General features: G+C 53.2%; 1 protein-coding gene across 1 annotated transcript in view; it reads right to left on the bottom strand.

Annotated features, from left to right (window-relative positions):
- The window catches only part of ITFG1 (integrin alpha FG-GAP repeat containing 1), a 1,017,137-nt gene that overhangs the window by 983,814 nt on the left and 14,129 nt on the right, over window positions 1-19,194 (bottom strand). Inside the window, exon 2 of the mRNA XM_086945125.1 lies at window positions 5,594-5,666. Within this exon, the coding sequence (XP_086801251.1) occupies window positions 5,594-5,666 (73 nt within the window). The remainder of the gene's footprint in view (window positions 1-5,593; window positions 5,667-19,194) is intronic.

Genomic DNA, 19,194 nt, shown 5'->3' with positions numbered 1-19,194 from the left:
AGTATTAATATTTAGATCCTGGCAGCATAATGAATGGTTCTGAATCTATCAGACAACAAACTAATTTATGTATTTATATTTACTTGTAGGAACAATTATTGAAAACCTGAGAGACAACCATGTACCATTATTTGTCTTGAAAAAGGCGGCATTAATTTAGGAGAAACCGCCGAAACGCGTCGACGCAGAAGGAGCACAATTGAATAAAAGCAAAAAGGAGAGTGCAAATATTACATTTATATATTGACCACTGGCGACTAATATCAATGTGCAAATAGATTAGACAAGGTTGAGGTCTTTGTTTATGTTGTCTCATTGCTTGGATTATGAAGGTCATAATCAATGTATAATTAAATGTGAAATAGGTTGAATATCAATGCAAATATCATGATTTTTATTGTATGTATAAAAGTGTTATTACGAATGTATTGGATACATTGACAAATTTGTTGTTTCTCTTCTGTATATGATTTATGGTGAATATAAAGCCATAATCTTTTAACAAATATGCCAATCTGCAGTTAAATAAAAGACATATGTGTTTATAATTCAGTTTTATTTAGTTTCTCTAAACCAGTATTCATTGTTTGGTGGGTTTCTACTGTATGTTGAATGTATTACAGTGTGTTTTAGAAGTTTGTAATCCACATAGGATATATCTTAATCAAGAGAATTATTTATTTGTGTCTGTTCCCATGAGGTACAGGGTCAAGACTGATTTGCTTACAGCTGTGTCTGAACTGGGGTGGCGAAGTGAGCTAAAGAACGATGATGGATTTAACCCAGATCTGTGACTGGGGGTGTCTGAAAAGTTTCAGCGCTCCGTCCATCATCTCCCCGTGTTTGCTACTTTGCCCCAACTTTAAGCATCAGGAAAAGTAACAGCACCTTAGACTGATTCATATAACAAGCATTTACAATGCAATGGTCTCGGCATTTTTAAAGTTAGAGCTATTGGCATTGCTCATGACATTATTTTTATTTTTGTTTTTGAAACATAAATAAATGGCATTGTCATTTACAATGCCAATATCAGGGCAGGAGAGCAGCACAACGAACGAGGGGGGCAGGACAGCAAGCACAAGCAACGAGGGGGCAGGACAGCAAGCACAAGCAACGAGGGGGGCAGGACAGCAAGCACAAGCAACAAGGGGGGGGCAGGACAGCAAGCACAAGCAACAAGGGGGGGGGCAGGACAGCAAGCACAAGCAACGAGGGGGAAGGACAGCAAGCACAAGCAACTATGGGGGGCAGGACAGCAAGCACAAGCACCGAGGGGGGGCAGGACAGCAAGCACAAGCAATGAGGGGGGCAGGACAGCAAGCAAAAGCAACGAGGGGGGCAGGACAGCAAGCACGCGCAACCAGGGGGCAGGGGAGCAAGTAGGGGGCAACCAGGGGGCAGAGGAGCAAGCAGGCGCAACCAGGGGGCAAGGGAGCATGCAGGCGCAACCAGGGGGCAGAGGAGCAAGCAGGCGCAACCAGGGGGCTGAGGAGCAAGCAGGCGCAACCAGGGGGCAGGGGAGCAAGCAGGCGCAACCAGGGGGCAGGGGAGCAAGCAGGCGCAACCAGGGGGCAGGGGAGCAAGCACGCGCAACTAGGGGGCAGGGGAACGAGCAATGAGGAAAAAATTAGTGGAACCACCCACCCGCATCACCCAAGGCTTTATTTCTCTATGCAACAATAGAGAAAAAGGCTTACTTGCTAGTACAAAAGAAGGGGCAAAAGAGGACCCCTCTGACTGGTTCCTCTACTGACCATCCACAGGTCAGAGAGGTCACCACTCCCCCTCCGAGGTTCCAGAATACAGGAGTTGTATCCAAGCACAAAAATTGGGCCTGAACCTCATGCCTCGGAGCACGGCCATTAAACATCCCCACTCCATTGTTTCAAATGTCTTTACAAAATTAAGGGAGACCAGGGCCAATTCAGCCTTACCTCCTGCGGTGTCATGGGGCACACAGGTCTCTCTTCAAAGATTGTGGGATTATACAATGTTAATATTACCTGAATGTTAAATTAATTTACTGCACCATAACATTCTACTCCTTCAGCACTGGTGAGGTCACTTACAAGAATCTAACACTTTAATTCCTTTCGAGTGTCATATAAATCTAATAGGTCTTTCCTGTGCTAAACTTCTCTAGATTTCCTAACTTCAACACGTGACTTATCACTTTGCTCCAAGGACACAGACCTTTAAAAAGTTTAGGACATCTTACGAACAACGTACTATCCTTTAAATATGCATTTAATTGCTGCACTGGGTCATTATAATCCAATATGTTAACACAGCAAAGCAGCGTCATTGTACCTAGACTGGACAACTGGGGGTCTGCAACTTTTATATCACATGCTACAACTAGGAAGTGTCCGAGATGCACCTGTCTGCAAAAGGTTGCTGCATCTTTAATAAGAAAACAAAAAGGCCAAAGAGAAGTTAAATCAAAGAGCATTTTGGTAGATTAATGCTCATTATTACTCCCACTCTCTGCTGAGTATGGATTTGGTCTCAAATGAATAAATTACCTCATTTTCGAGCACTTCTTAATCCCTGATAAGAAATTAAAGACATTTTAGGTTTTCATAAACGAATGTCGTTAAATTTACACTAGCACATGGCTTCCACTGGATTGAAGACCAACCCCAAATGAAGCACAACAATATATTTACATATCAGCATATTTGGCTAATAAATATATATCTGTCCTAATGAAGGATGGGTAAGTTGTATGTTAAAATTTAGATTTTATGTTGCAACCCTGGTCAGAGAAGGATTTTATACTCCTTGAGGTTTGCCACTTGTCAATGCCCGCACTTCTCTTTAAAAACACCTAGCGCAGCTCCTTTCAGGAAAGATATGAACAGGGCCCTCTTTCAGAACCACAACGCCCCCATTCCGCTTTGCAAGAGATATATAGTTTACCACCCAATTATGACGATCGGGAAAACGGGCATCTGCTCGTAATATGGATATGTCTGTGTATGTTTGTTACGAACCAGAAAGACAGCAGTTTGTCTATTACTTGTCTACCAGTATTAACAACCACAGCAAAAATGATTTATTTTCGCAGTTAAATTATGGATCGCAAACACGCGGGCTCAGCACTATACAAAGACTACTTAATGGAAAAAGTAAATGTCAAATCTGGCACAAATGGGACGCCATTTTATGGTAAATTTACAAAACATCAGCCGTGTCAAAGAAAAGTGAACCTACCACAGTGCTTACACAGAGCTCCACTTGTTAGATGCTTTCTTGGCTGCTATAATGCCCCTGGCCCTCGATACACACCATTTCAGTGTGCTGTGGTGTCTGAAAAAGTGAGCATGTTGTGTTCTTGAACTCGGCTGCCTGCCTTCACCGTGTCACGGTGTGTTTATTATGTTTAGTCTGCGCCCGTCTCCTCTCGCTCGGCGAATGGCAGTGAATGCCCTCTTCCTGCATGTGAAGCTATCCGCGCGCAGCCGCCTGGTGATGCATGCGGGGCTTGAGGCCGGACCATGCCCCGCTGCTGGTAAAAGTCCCCCGGCTGCCCCCGAGTCATGTGTGCCACAGCCGAGGGTGCAGGCGCGTGGCGGCGGCCCCCAGGACAGGGCTCCCTGGCATTGTCTCCACTCCCAGCGCTCGGCCTGCGGAGCCCTGTGTTACTTCGGCCCGTTCCAGAACGCACTCCCCGCGGCCCCCGGAGCTCCATTGCCATGCCACAGAGCCCGCTCCCTGCAGGGGGCCCCTCCCGCCCGCGGGCCGCCGCTCCCGGCCTCGGACCGCGAGAGTGGGCCGGAGCCCGGGATTGCAGGCTCGGGGGCGTCAGCCATCGGGGAGGGAAGAGATTCACAGCGGATTACAAGCCTCCGAGGACGGGCACGGGAAGGGGCTGAAGCTGGGCTTCTTTTCATGTGTGCATGGAAGCATGTGTTTAACTGACGGTGTTTTAAAACTTTGATATCCCGATGGTAGGAAACACAAAAGTCCGCTCGGAGCAGGGAGACTAGTGCGCCTCGCACAACCCTGTCTCCTCTGGACTCTAGTAGAGATGGGGTCTCAGGCTGGCTGCCTGCGGAGGAGAGGCCTGGGGTCATCAACTCTTGCCAACAGTTGGTAAATACCCCACATGGGAGCCCGGCTGCCCTTCTGTCCATACCACCAGGAGGGCCTCGGGTCTATGCCCCTGGCAGCCCCTTCCTCCTGAAAGAAATGTACTCAGCAGAAAAGATGACCAGGGAGAGCTGAGTCCGGGAAGAGAGCGGAGGGGGGTGGGGGGGGGGGGAAGATATAGCAGCGGCCGAGATGCACCCATTGGCTGGCGCTCTGGAGGGCCGAGTGCTGCTGGGGCGAGCTGCCTCATCGCTGTGTGCAGAGGGCCTTCTGTCCTGACTCCTGACGGGTCCATGGTGAGGGGGGTGAGAAAAGCGAGCGCAACGAGGGGTGGGGGTGACACGAGCACAACGAGGAACAACGGGGTGGGGGGGCACGAGCACAACGAGGAACAGCAGGGTGGGGGGGCACAAGCACAACGCGAGGAACAGCGGAGGAACAAAAAGAGACAAAATGCTTACCTGATTGCAAATCGCTACGTCCATTCCGGCAACAGAGACGTTACCAACTGCACAAAAACAGCCCTGTGTAAAAAAAAAAAAAAAAAAAGGAAACGCCCACAAAGGCCCACATCTGAAAAAGAGACGGGACTTAAAAAATGAGAAAGAAACGCCCACAAATCCGCTCTAGCCGGGGCTAGAACAGAGTGACGCCTCTCTCCTCCAATGGCTGGCCAGCATTTACGAGGTCAGCCAATGGAGAAGAGGGGTGGGTTCAAGCCCCCATACTGCATAACATAACATCTCAGACGCCACCCACTGCTTGGGACGCTAGTCCGAGACCTAAAAAGGTAATGTGTCATTAAAAGTCACTCACATTATTTTAATTTTTTTTTTATTGTAACATCAAATAGATCAACTACTGGACTGAACTCAAACAGATCAGTGCTACAAGAATAGAAAAAAAAATGTGAAAGATCGGGTGGCATTGAATTCCATTTCCTTGAAAAGGTTGTGCCTAATTATTGCTATATTATTAAACGTCAAAAGGACTAACAGTTGGTGTCACATTGACAGTCCCATGGACAACGCCAGACAAATTGGCTGGGCCATAAGAGCCAATCATACCACGAATAAAGCCCCCTATTTTCCTTCTACTAGGAAATGCCAGAGTGGCAGAATATCCAAACCGGCCCTGCACTACTCTGAGCTTTATTTTAAATGTGAAATAATTTCTTACTGAGGGTTGTAAAATTATCTGGTACGACGAAATGGAGGAACACATCTGGAGCCTACAGATTAAAATATTATGGTTGTGATACAAACAATTACATGCTTTTCATTATTATAACACAGTATTCACAGTATAACTGCCCAAAATTATATATGTGACTCAGCCACTATGCATTGTATACCAAATTCCAAACATATTTCTGGGTTGATAAAAACGTCTCGAAACAAAAACTCATATTACACTAATGAGCCAATATTTAACTAATATGCACACAATGTAAATTATAACACCTGTACTGGAAACACAAATCAGAAACACTTACTCTAACGTCAGTTGGACTTTCGGTTTGAAGTAGGGAGCCTTCTGATCTGCCATGAATATCATTAATTTATTCTCTAGAGGAAACAAATGCATAAGATTATACTCATGAACACAACACTTTACAAACACAGTTAATGAGAATGTACCAAGACTTTAATAAAATAAATGATGAAGTTACATCTAACAAAGCTCTAAACATCTCATAACCTCAATGTAAAATCACAGCATCACATTCAATAAGGATCGTGCAATTAATAGTACAAGAGAACCAAGTGCTACTTTAGTGGTCTTTTCAACTCCCTTTCTGGGGTTCTGCTGAAGGACTGGTGGTTTGATGGGTGTTTTTAGTTGGCTAGCACTGTTAATCGAAAAGGCATATGTTTCATGAGGACCAGGACTTTGATCAAGTAGGGATTCGGTCAAGGGTTCTGAGATATTGCTTGTAAGGACTGGAAACAATTATTTTAAGGTTGAAGGGAAGAACTACACAACTCACAAGAGTGTGTTGATTTTACTTGACAACTTCATTACTGCAATCTCCCGTGTGGATGTTGGACTTGCAGAAATGCTTAATTCTAGACTGGGTGAACAGAGCTGAGACCAGGAACACCCCTTTGATATCTCCTTCATATGCTTTAGGATTTAACAGGAAAATAATAATACCTTCCCTGCTTCAAGCGTCTCCTGTCCTAAATCCAAGTTCTTCTGAGCAATGGCAGACTGTGTTCTGTTGGCAGTCATGGCACCCACGGCCAACGTACCTGGGGCCTCTATACTTCAGGAACATTGTAGATCATGTCAGTTCTGTGCATATGGCATCAGCTCGTATAGGAGGGAAAGAAAGCCTGCCTCATTGCCCACAGTCCTGCATATGCCTCCCAGATATCGAACTTGATAGTAAAAAAGGGACCCCAGGGTGAGAAAGTGAGTAGGCCTCTATGGCAGTAGACGCACAACAATTATGGGTGGGGTTACTATTTTTTTTTTGTGTAAAATCTTTATTTTTGAGTAGAAACAGAAAAAAAATAAAACTGCGGAGGTCCCGCACATTTCCCCACGCAGGGGGCTCAATCAGAAACCAAAGATCAGCGGCATTCTATGGTAGCAGACGCGCATCAAGTCCGTAATCAATCAATCAGTGCTATAAGCAGTAAAGCAATAATGCTGTTGTGCCTGTCAGAGGGCAATGCACGATAAGGAAAGCTAAAGATGGAAATCTGCCTGGCCCACGATTCCTCGTACCCAGATTGAACAAGCCTTGAACTCGTCTGCAAGCACCTCAACAAACCCAAGAACCAGGAAACTAACGATCCCCTCCCCCCAGGGTGGTGACTCCATGCAGACCATACATACATACAACCATTCATACTAGACCTGAAAGAGGTGCAGTGACCGCAATGATGCAGGGCAGACAGCCGAAGGTAAGCCCTTAGAGAGATAGGCAACCAAGGGTCCCCACTTAAACTGGAAGTTCTTGAAATTGCCGAGGAAGATGTCCGCCACTCTTTCCATGCTAAGCAGCTTCCAAAGCCGTGCGTGCCATAAGGAAATTGCTGGTGCCTCTTTCTTTTTCCATGCGGCGGCTAGCGTAAGCTTGGCTGCTCCAAGGCAGAGCCACAGAATCTGTTTGTCCGCACGTGTCTGATACTCAAGGCCGGGCTCACGCAGGCCCAATAGGACATAGGCCATAGAGTCCTCCATGGGATAGCCAAGCACGTCCCTGATATGCGAGAGAATCTCCTCCCAGTATGGTCGGATTACCGGGCAATCCCACCAAATGTGGCGGAAGTCCCCAAGAAGCCCACATCCCCTCCAGCACCTGTCAGAGGTGGACGGGTATATGTGATGGAGTCTGGCTGGGCATAGATACCAGTGCATGAGCGTCTTGAGGTGGGCTTCCCTCAAATGCAGCGAGTTGTTAAACGCTGTCAAATCCCTCCACAACGCCAACCACTCTGAATCGGAGATATCTCTCCCCAGCATCTCTTCCCACTGTCCCATGTAGCGAGGCCGAGGCGCCACCGCTGACTTAAGTAAGAGTTGGTATATAAAGGAGATGACTCCTTTCATGGCAGAAGTCCGTAGTATGAAGGCCTCAAAGGGCGACGGGGGTCTCGTAGCTGCATCCAACACCCCAGGTGATGTGGCCCAGTGAAGCAACTGGACATGGCGATACCGTTCCGACGGGGGGACCCCGTAGTCCCTCATACAGTTAGCAAAGGTGAGGGGTTCCTGGCCATGAAATAGATGGGTCAGAGCCCTGCAACCACCCTCCCTCCAGACATCGAAGGCCCCCTCTCGCATCGCCGGCGGGAAGGCCGGGTTGAAGTGTAAAGGCGTGAACGGCGAGGGGAATGTGGTCCAGTGCTCATCCGCGGCCAACGTGTCCCAAACCTTCAGAGTGGTACTCGTTGGGGTACTAATATAGGCGTTCAATGGACGGTCCTTCTTGGGCTTCCAAGCCAAGTCCCAGACCGATCTGCCAGCCATGCTCCGGTCCATGTGCAACCAATGTTTTTCTGATGTTTGTTGGGACCACTCCACTAGCACTCTCAGTTGCGCCGCTTTGTAATAGAGCTGCAAGTCAGGAAGTCCCATGCCACCCTCATTCCTCGGGCGTCGCAAGACCGCAAAGGAAAAGCGTGCCCGACCCCCTTGCCACACAAACCGCAACATCTGTGTCTTGAGGTGCCGGAAAAATTCGTTGTCTAGTGGAATAGGCAGTGCTTGGAATAGATACAGATATTTAGGCAGAAGGACCATCTTAATGGCATGGATTCTGCCCAGCCATGATAAGAATTTAGGTTTCCACCGATCCAAGTCCGCTCGGGTCTTCGCTAACAAAGGTGGGAAGTTAGCCGAGAACAGTTTCCCCACCGTCGGTGTCAGATGGACCCCTAGATAGACAATCGAACCGGTGGCCCAGGCCAAAGGCGTCAAGGGGCGCACTCGGTCCACCTCTGACTGCGAAAGTGTAAGATTCAGGATATACGACTTGTCGTAGTTGACTTTGAAGCCGGCCACCTCTTCATAACGCAGCAAGGCCTCCCTGATACATGGTAGCGAGTGTACCGGGTCCGCGACAGAAAATAAGATGTCGTTCGCAAAGAGCGTAATTTTGTGTTGCTCTCCTGTGAACGGAAGGCCCCGGATCCCTTCGTGTTCCCGCACCGCCATCGCCAAGGGCTCAATGCTCAGCGCGAAGAGAAGGGGGAGAGAGGGCAACCCTGCCTAGTGCCGCGAGAATGCGGGAAGAACGCCGACAGATGGCCATTCACCGCCACTCGAGACCTGGGACCGCAAAAATTCGCCCTCACCATGGTGATGAACTTATACGAGAAACCGAAGGCCGACATAGTATTAAACAAGAATCCCCAATCTACACGGTCGAAAGCTTTTTCGGCATCCAGACCCACGAGGACCGCCGGGATTCGGAACCTGTCTGCTTTTTCAATTTAGTGAATCACCCTTCGCGTGTTGTCATGAGTCTGGCGCCCCTTGATGAATCCTGATTGGTCAGGGTGTATGATCGCCGGCATCAAATCTTGTAGCCTGTGTGCCAAGATCGCCAAGTACAGTTTGGCGTCGATGTTAAGAAGAACTATGGGGCGGAATGAAGAGCAATGGGTGTGGTCCTTCCCTGGTTTAGGCAAAACCGTTATCACGGCCTCTGAAAGGGAGCCAGCGGAGGAGCCAGACACGGCCATGTCATTAAAAAGGGAGACTAGAAAATCGCAGAGCTCCGTGGCGTACGATTTGTAAAAGATGGCGGTATAGCCATCAGGCCCAGGCGCTTTGTGAAGTTTCAAGTTCTTGATGGCCTCCAGCACCTCCTCTCTGGTAATCGGGGCCTCCAACAATTCATTCCACTCTTTAGATACCTGGGGGAGGGGTAGGCGCCGCAAGTACTCCCGTTGGTCACCCGCGTGGAGCCTGTCCCCCGCATAGAGTTCCGCATAGAAGTGGCCAAAAATGGCCGCTTTCGTTTCGTCCCAGTGTTGCAACACGCCGGACGCATCGCGGATCCCCCCCGATATACTCACGCTCCCTCCTATCACGCAGTTGGCGAGCCAGGTGTCTACCCACCTTATTCCCACAAGAATAAGATTGTCTTCCCAGCCTCAACAACGTAAATTCCGCCCTGTTATTATAGTGGGCTCTCAGCTTCCCCCGAACCGCCGTTAGTGGCCGGAGGGTCAGTCTCGAGGGGTTAAGCTTGTGGGCCTGGTCGAGGACCGCCAACTCTGCCTCCAGTTCTTCCCGCTCCCGGCGCCGCAGACGATTGAGATGTGCATTGAGGCCCAGGCACGTGCCCCTGATCGACGCCTTAAAGGCGTTCCAAGTAGTGGAGACCGAGGTATCAGACACGGGATTAAGCTCAAAAAAGTCCCTTATGGCTCTCCGCAGCGCCTTATTAGAGGTATCATCCCTGACCACCGAGGCTGGGAAATACCATTTCCGCTGCCCGTCGCCGGCCGGCGACCAGCGTAGGCTGAGCACCAGCATACTGTGATCAGAGACTGAGAGCGGAAGAATGGTAGAGTCAAGGATATCTCCCCTAAGAGCCTGGCTGAGGAAGATGTGATCCAATCGTGAATAGGAGTGATGTACATGTGAGAAGAATGTGTAATCCTGGGATGTAGGGTGAGTAGATCGCCAGCTATCAACCATCCCCAGTTCCCCAACCAACTGCTGCGTTGAAGCAGTAAACACGCCCGTGTCGGCCCTGTTGGCACCAGAGCTATCTACTGTCCTATCCCACACCAAATTAAAGTCCCCCATTAAGAACAAGTGCCCCTCAGCAAAGTCTCCCACCCTCTGCAACAAGCCTTGTAGAAACCCATTCTGACCAGCATTGGGGAGATACACCACTACAAAGGTACACAACCTCCCTTGAACAAGACCTTTCACCATCAGCCAGCGGCCATCCTTATCATTGCGCACCTCCAGAGGTTGAAAGTGCAGCGCGGAAGAGGAGAGCCACCCCTCTATGCTTCGTGGAAGCTGAAGACCTGTATATAAGGGGATATGCCCTATGCCGAAGGCGCAGCTCATCCTTGCGCGCTAAATGAGTCTCCTGGAGCCCCACAACATCCAACTGATGATCGGTCACATATTTCCATACCTTCTGTCGCTTTTGCGGGGAATTCAGGCCCTTAACGTTCCAAGTTCCTATACTAACAGGCATAATGTAGCAACAAACCAGCCCTCTCTACAATCACCTCAAAAGTTCCCCCTCCCGCATCTGAAAGCCCATCAATCGCAGGCAGTGCAGGAGAACGCCCCAAGACACCCCCCCAGCCACCACCAATCTGACAGTAATTAGTCAGCGACCTCGGAGCAAACCGCACCCTCCCCATGCACACCACAGCTTCCCGCACACATCCCAGCCACACACTCCTCTGCTCACCCGTGTCACCACCACTGTCCCCCCCCATCCCGTCCCCCCATCAACTCCCCAACCCCTCCCCACAGGGCCACCCTCCCCCCAGAAGAACCCAAACACAATTCCATACCCAACAAAACAAGCAAAAAATGTAAAGACCAAACCACCCGCGAAGATGGCAGTCCAAGAAGTCCAGGAAGTCCTCTAGGGGCCGAGAGAGGAACACCTGTCGGTGAGTCCAAATGACCATATACCGGGGCGTCTTCCCACAAAGTACAAATGAACCCACGGTACCTGCATGATCATGTCCCTCCGGCGCCAGTCAGACCACACTCCTCAGGTCATGCCGCCCCGGAGCCAAGCTGTGAAGCCGCCAGGGTGGCGGAAGCAACAGAAGCCACCGCCTCATCTCTTTCTTGGAGACTGGTAGCCCGGTCCGGCATTCTCCTCTCTACCTCTCCGCCCACTCTGTGCCAGGAGGGGGACCGCCGCCGTCCCCTCGCAGGGGGACTCCCGCTGCCAGGGGGAGATTCCGTGTCATCGATGCCCAGGAGGTCCTTCGCCACCTGCAGTGACCTGATCTGCGCAAGCCTGTTTTGCCATCGGAAAATGATGCGGAACGGATGACCCCAGGAATAAGCAATGTTACGTTCCCTCAAGAATGCAGTCACGGGTCGAAACTCACGCCGCTTCTGTAAAGTGGATGCTGCCAGGTCCTGATATAGTTGAGGATGATGGCCCCGAAACTGCAGAGATGGAGTCTCCTGTGCCTTCCGCAGAATGCGCTCCTTCAACTGAAAATCGTGGACACAGACTAGGATGTCCGGCGGAGGTCCCCCTCCACGCCTGGGCAGCCCAACCCTATGCGCCCTGTCCATCTTGATCTCACTGATGTCTTCATCGTCCAAAATCTGTAGAAGCAGCGCTAGTACATAGCCCCTCAGATCGCCAGACTCCCCGTCCCATGGCACCGATCGTATGCGGATGTTGTTCCTCCTGGAGTAATTCTCCAGATCCTCCGCATGCGATTGAAGGTCCAGATTTTGCTCCGTGAGGCGAAGCACGTCTTGTTGCAACTGGTGCACATCATTTGCCACATTCAGGTCGTGATCCTCCTAGGTGGCCACCCTTTCACCGATACCATCCACGTCCCTCCTCACCTCTCGAAGGTCCGACGCCAGCTGGCTACGTAGTTCGGATATGTCTTCCTTGATGGAGGCGAAAAGCTCCGTCATGAACGCCTTGGTGGCTGGGGCCTCATCGTCCCTCGACGCAGACGAAGCACTCGCCCCAGTGGACGGCGGATGCTGGGATCCTTTGGTTAGGCCATCCTTGCCATTCTTCCCTCTCCGCGGGTTGCCCGCCATCTCGACCCTCCTGGCCACTGATACTTGTAACTGGGCCGACAACGCCGACCGCCGGTCCACCAGGAAGCACCTCCGGGCCGGGCCACCGATAGAACTCCCCACAAGCAGACTCCTCCGTGCACAGCTGCGGCCCCCAGGAAGTGGCTCTTCGCGACCAGCCACGCCCCGTCGCGATCAGGCCCAAGTCCTCCAAGAGCAGCCCCCAGCACTCGGTCCACCATAAATCAGATGGTTGCTGCTGATGAACAGGCTCCCCAAAGCGCGGTCAAGACCAGAGCCTCCGCCGCCGGGACCCAGTCGTTGGCGCCAAAAGCGTGCTGATCCACAAGCCGCTACCGGCGTCTGGCCACCAGGCCGCAATGGCGGCACCATGCCGTTGCGCCCACGCCGATGAAGCTGGGGGGATGGGGTGGCACCTCCAAGGCCGCAGCTCCAGCCTGCCACGGGGTGCCCTGTTCACTATGCCCTCCAATGGGGCCAATGTCCGCACCGGTCACCGCAGAGCCGCCCGCTCCGCCGGCAGGCCCGGACTGGCCGTTGCGGGCACCGGGCAATCCCCCGGTGGGCCGCATGGTTGGGGGCCGGTTTTGGCCCCCTGGGGGCCGTTTTTGTTACAGGGCCGTTATGCTGCAAAAACGGCCCTGTAACAAAAACGGCCGAAAACCGGCCCTGGCACAGAGCACGGCCACACCTCCCCCTCCTCCCGGAGGGGGGAGGGGGCCGACCGAGCACTTTGCCAGGGCCGGTTCTGGTTCCCAGTCCGGCCCTGTCCGCCGGGCGAGGTAAGCCGCCGCCTCCTTTCCCCCGTCTCGTGTGGCACCGCAGTTCAGGGGGGGCAGCTGGCTCACGCGGCAGGGGGGGGCAGCTGGCTCACGCGGCAGGGGGGGGCAGCTGGCTCACGCGGCAGGGGGGGGGCAGCTGGCTCACGCGGCAGGGGGGGGGCAGCTGGCTCACGCGGCAGGGGGGGGGCAGCTGGCTCACGCGGCAGGGGGGGGGCAGCTGGCTCACGCGGCAGGGGGGGGGCAGCTGGCTCACGCGGCAGGGGGGGGCAGCTGGCTCACGCGGCAGGGGGGGGCAGCTGGCTCACGCGGCAGGGGGGGGCAGCTGGCTCACGCGGCAGGGGGGGGCAGCTGGCTCACGCGGCAGGGGGGGGCAGCTGGCTCACGCGGCAGGGGGGGGCAGCTGGCTCACGCGGCAGGGGGGGGCAGCTGGCTCACGCGGCAGGGGGGGGCAGCTGGCTCACGCGGCAGGGGGGGCAGCTGGCTCACGCGGCAGGGGGGGCAGCTGGCTCACGCGGCAGGGGGGGCAGCTGGCTCACGCGGCAGGGGGGGCAGCTGGCTCACGCGGCAGGGGGGGCAGCTGGCTCACGCGGCAGGGGGGGCAGCTGGCTCACGCGGCAGGGGGGGCAGCTGGCTCACGCGGCAGGGGGGGGCAGCTGGCACACGCGGCAGGGGGGGGCAGCTGGCACACGCGGCAGGGGGGGGCAGCTGGCTCACGCGGCAGGGGGGGGCAGCTGGCTCACGCGGCAGGGGGGGGCAGCTGGCTCACGCGGCAGGGGGGGGCAGCTGGCTCACGCGGCAGGGGGGGCAGCTGGCTCACGCGGCAGGGGGGGCAGCTGGCTCACGCGGCAGGGGGGGCAGCTGGCTCACGCGGCAGGGGGGGCAGCTGGCTCACGCGGCAGGGGGGGCAGCTGGCTCACGCGGCAGGGGGGGGCAGCTGGCTCACGCGGCAGGGGGGGGCAGCTGGCTCACGCGGCAGGGGGGGGCAGCTGGCTCACGCGGCAGGGGGGGGCAGCTGGCTCACGCGGCAGGGGGGGGCAGCTGGCTCACGCGGCAGGGGGGGGCAGCTGGCTCACGCGGCAGGGGGGGGCAGCTGGCTCACGCGGCAGGGGGGGGCAGCTGGCTCACGCGGCAGGGGGGGGGCAGCTGGCTCACGCGGCAGGGGGGGGGGCAGCTGGCTCACGCGGCAGGGGGGGGGGCAGCTGGCTCACGCGGCAGGGGGGGGGGGCAGCTGGCTCACGCGGCAGGGGGGGGGCAGCTGGCTCACGCGGCAGGGGGGGGGCAGCTGGCTCACGCGGCAGGGGGGGGGCAGCTGGCTCACGCGGCAGGGGGGGGGCAGCTGGCTCACGCGGCAGGGGGGGGGCAGCTGGCTCACGCGGCAGGGGGGGGGCAGCTGGCTCACGCGGCAGGGGGGGGGCAGCTGGCTCACGCGGCAGGGGGGGGGCAGCTGGCTCACGCGGCAGGGGGGGGGCAGCTGGCTCACGCGGCAGGGGGGGGGCAGCTGGCTCACGCGGCAGGGGGGGGGCAGCTGGCTCACGCGGCAGGGGGGGGGCAGCTGGCTCACGCGGCAGGGGGGGGGCAGCTGGCTCACGCGGCAGGGGGGGGGCAGCTGGCTCACGCGGCAGGGGGGGGGCAGCTGGCTCACGCGGCAGGGGGGGGGCAGCTGGCTCACGCGGCAGGGGGGGGGCAGCTGGCTCACGCGGCAGGGGGGGGGGGGGGCAGCTGGCTCACGCGGCAGGGGGGGGGGGCAGCTGGCTCACGCGGCAGGGGGGGGGGGCAGCTGGCTCACGCGGCAGTATTTTAGGACTTCATGATAACTCTCAAAACTACAATATTACTAAAACAACGCCCCATGTCTCGTCCTTTCCATGAAACCAAGGTGTATTTTTAAACTGCCACATACAGCCCTTCACATGCCACTAGGAATGTATACCATCAAATTCCAGAGCCCTACAAGCAGAGCTTAGTTGAAAACATATTTTATACATAGGGCTCCCCGATTTCATTTTTTTTTCTTCTGTTTATACCCACAAATATGGCTGTTTCTGTAGATTTATTTATAGAAAATAAAAAACGAATATGTAACTTGATTTACTCCCCATGCTGTCCCTAAGCCTTTCAATCTCATTTGCAGCTGTGATGGCTGACAGCATGAAGACAATCAGGACAGGCCCTCACATGTAGCATGGTTCTGTACTGATTCAGAGTCCTCATAACTAAGAGTCCTACCTCTCTCCAGAGTCGAAGACAGCAAGTGTCTTAATGAGGCTCGATGGAGAGCTATTTGTTTAAAGACTCCAATCAGCATCCAGAGTGAGGCTACCTATGATTTTAAGAGGCTCATAATTGCTCAATGGTTTTAAACAGGATTAACAACACTCTTCACATTAATAGTTTCACTGCATATTAGTAGGCAGTAAGAGACTCAGCATTAGTGTAAATAAGTTTAGCCAGGGCCACTGGAAATGCCCACATTGTGGCTGCTGTGTTGAACACAGAATTATGGATTACCCTACTTGACACATTATGCATCGTCTGGTGCATAAATTGTAGATTTCTTTTTAAAAAAAATGTTCACTTGTATAGTTCAAAGGTTACTACAAACACTCCGCTTGTGTTGCCTCCCAACGCCATGTTCTATACAAAAGGTCTCCAACAAGTAGCTCGGGAGCTACCGGTAGCATGCCAGTACCCTGGAAGTAGCTCCCTGAGATGCAACTCAACATAGCACTAAATTCAGAGGGACTACCCTAGCAATGTGTAATAAGGTCACTTTGCCAGAAAAAAAACAATGCTTTCTTTGAGTGTGTCAAATCCCCCAAAAACTGCATATTTGATACAAAATCGTTGATTAGGCGAAACCGATATGCTAATGTTTGGGGGGAAAAGACTGAAAATCCAAAACATATTGAAAACTACTCTTTGAATGATAGTTCATCCCAAGTTGTGGAGATGTATAGCTTGCTGGATTTCCTGTGTGCCAGTGGACACTTACAGTTGTGACTGTTATGTCATTGGTCACGTGAACACGTTTTATTACGATTAAACTTTACTCTTCCTGGCACTGCTGTCATGTGTCAAGGTGGCTGGTGTTCTGTTACAATATTAAAATGTAAGTATTGTCCAAAAAAGATCCAGACTAAAATGCAATTTCATGACGTTAAGGGTACAAAGATAAGTATAGTTGTATGCTTGTTCTTAACTCCACATTTATTTACTTTTAAAAAATAAATCTGATTCTGTGACATACATCTGGGTGGGCAGTACTAGCAATCCTACAAAGTGCGCATATTACTGTAATTGGCTCTAATGTGCTTCCTACTGCAACAATTGTCAAAGTCATCAGTAGCTCAGAACTATTTTCATCATTCAGAGGTAGTTCTCCTCATAGGAAAGGTTGGAGATGCCTGTCCTATTCTGTGCTGTAGCAGGTCGCCTTTCAGTTGCTGATAGCTGTATTTAGGTTTTAAACTGATACTAATGATGTGAAACCTTTGCCCTTACAGTGTTAAATTGTGTAAAAATGAAAAAAATAAGAAAGTATTACAGTGCATACTTGTATTACAACAGGTGTGCCCTTTTATAGTCTCTTTTCCTTTCATTGAATACCACATTTGAAGTACACTGCATTTCACACAAACCTGCTCCCTTGGCCAAGTTGTAACAACATAGAAACAAGCATTAGAAATGCAATAGGTCTCGCAGCATTAGAGTTAGTGCTTTTAGAATTGTTTATGGTTTTTTTTGTAAATCTTTAGCATGAGGTTGAGGGTGAGGGGTTGAGGGTGAGTGAGGGTGAGGCTGAGGTGGTGAGGGTGAGTGAGGGGTTGAGGGTGAGGGGTTGAGGGTGAGTGAGGGTGAGGGGTTGAGGGTGAGTGAGGGTGGGTGAGTGAGTGTGAGTGAGGGTGAGTGGGGGTGAGTGTGGGTGAGTGTGGGTGAGGGTGAGGGGTTGAGGGTGAGTGAGGGTGAGGGGTTGAGGGTGAGTGAGGGTGAGTGAGGGTGAGGGGTTGAGGGTGAGTGAGGGTGAGTTAGGGTGAGGGGTTGAGGGTGGGTGAGGGTGAGTGAGGGTGAGGGGTTGAGGGTGGGTGAGGGTGAGTGAGGATGAGTGAGAGTGAGGGTGAGTGAGGGTGAGTGAGGGTGAGTGAGGGTGAGTGAGGGTGAGTGAGGGTGAGGGTGAGTGATGGTGAGGGTGGGTGAGGGTGGGTGAGGGTGAGTGAGGGTGAGTGAGGGTGAGTGAGGGTGAGTGAGGGTGAGTGAGGGTGAGGGTGAGTGAGGGTGAGTGAGGGTGAGTGAGGGTGAGGGTGAGTGAGGGTGAGGGTGAGTGCGGGTGAGTGAGGGTGAGGTGTTGAGGGTGAGTGAGGGTGAGGGGTTGAGGGTGAGTGAGGGTGAATGGTTGAGGGTGAGTGAGGGTGAGGCCGAGGTGTTGAGGGGGAGGGTGAGTGAGGGGTTGAGGGTGAGGGGTTGAGGGTGAGTGAGGGTGAGGGGTTGAGGGTGGGTGAGGGGTTGAGGGTGAGTGAGGGTGAGGGTGAGTGAGGGTGAGTGAGGGTGGGTGAGGGTGAGGGTGAGGGTGGGTGAGTGAGGGTGAGGGGTTGAGGGTGAGTGAGGGTGAGTGAGGGTGAGGGGTTGAGGGTGAGTGAGGGTGAGTGAGGGTGAGTTAGGGTGAGGGGTTGAGGGTGGGTGAGGGTGAGTGAGGGTGAGGGGTTGAGGGTGGGTGAGGGTGAGTGAGGATGAGTGAGAGTGAGGGTGTTGTGTAGACTAAAGTTGACCTTGTGTCTCCAACGCTGGACACAGTTTTTACAGATGGGCGTTTCTTACAGCGGTAATTTTTTTAACTAAAATGCACATTTCTGCCGAGTGCCCGCAAAGTCCAGATGTCCTTCGTATGCCCTTGAGGGGATTAACGTCCTCCTGCCAGAATACACTTCCTCTGGTGGGTTTCCATGGTTACCCTCATTACCTGCCTGCTGAAGAGGAGCCCTTGGTTCCAATTGAGCTTTTTAACTCCAGATCAGGGGTGGGCGGTTCCTTTCACCACAACCTTGATGCCGCGAGGAGACCAAGGCAAAAAAAATAAAATAACAACCCTTGCTCACAGCCAAGCAAGCAGATGTCGCAAACACAGTCTGAGTTCTGTCAACAGCCATTAACGCTTCGAAAGCCACCCGGGCCTGGCTGCAATCAGTGGGCCCAGGGCGGCCTGCGCCACTGCAATGAAGAGAGGATGTGTGTATTATTGTTCAAAATTATCCCCACGGCGCGGCCGCCTGGGAGCTCGGAGCACAGATTGCTGGTGGCGGAGCACGAGCCTGTCCTGTACACAGTCACAGCTTTCACCAGGATGACGTCTATGTGGCCAGAGAATAACAGGAAGTGACCAAATCGTGCATGTGCTGGTGGGACCAGCCACAAACACAGCCATTATCAGCGTTCTCCAACATTCCTGGCTGTCTGCGGGTCTCGGCCTGATACTAGACCAATCCAAAATGGCGTGCGCCTGTATCCCAATTTCAACACAGTAGCGGGCGCACTGAATTTGTGAGCGGCCTATATCCTGTGCCAACGCGACTGTCACTGATCAAGGTAAACTTGGCTCTCATGCACTGTGACTCTTAAGGAAACTGAGCTCAGAGCTCATGTCACTTTGATACACGCTGAGAGCACGAACAAAGAGGGAAGACATGTAAAGAGACACACAGCAGGCAGGCAGGGGAGGAGAGTAGGAGGAGGAGGGGGGAGGAGAGTAGGGGAGGCACGGCCTAGCGGCAGGCAGGCAGGGGAGGAGAGGAGGAGGGGGGAGGAGAGTAGGGGAGGCACGGCCTAGCGGCCGTGCAATCAAGTAGTGAGGGGGCGGAGCTGGGGGAGGCTGTGAGAGAGAGTAGGCGGCTGGGGGCATGTGCACGCGCATTTAAGCTCAATGCGCATGCGCATTGAGCTTAAATTTCTCGTGCACTGCAAGGAATCGCCACGATTCCTTGCAGTGTGGATAAAGAGCGGATAAGTGCCAATACTCTCGCCTTGCTCGATGCGCATGCGCATCGACAGGCGAGACCTAAAAATACACCAGCATGCC

This window comes from Lissotriton vulgaris, chromosome 12, assembly GCF_964263255.1.
Source record: "Lissotriton vulgaris chromosome 12, aLisVul1.2, whole genome shotgun sequence".
NCBI lineage: Eukaryota > Metazoa > Chordata > Amphibia > Caudata > Salamandridae > Lissotriton > Lissotriton vulgaris.
Note: the sequence above shows the minus strand (reverse complement) of the source record. Positions and strands in the feature narration are given on the sequence as shown.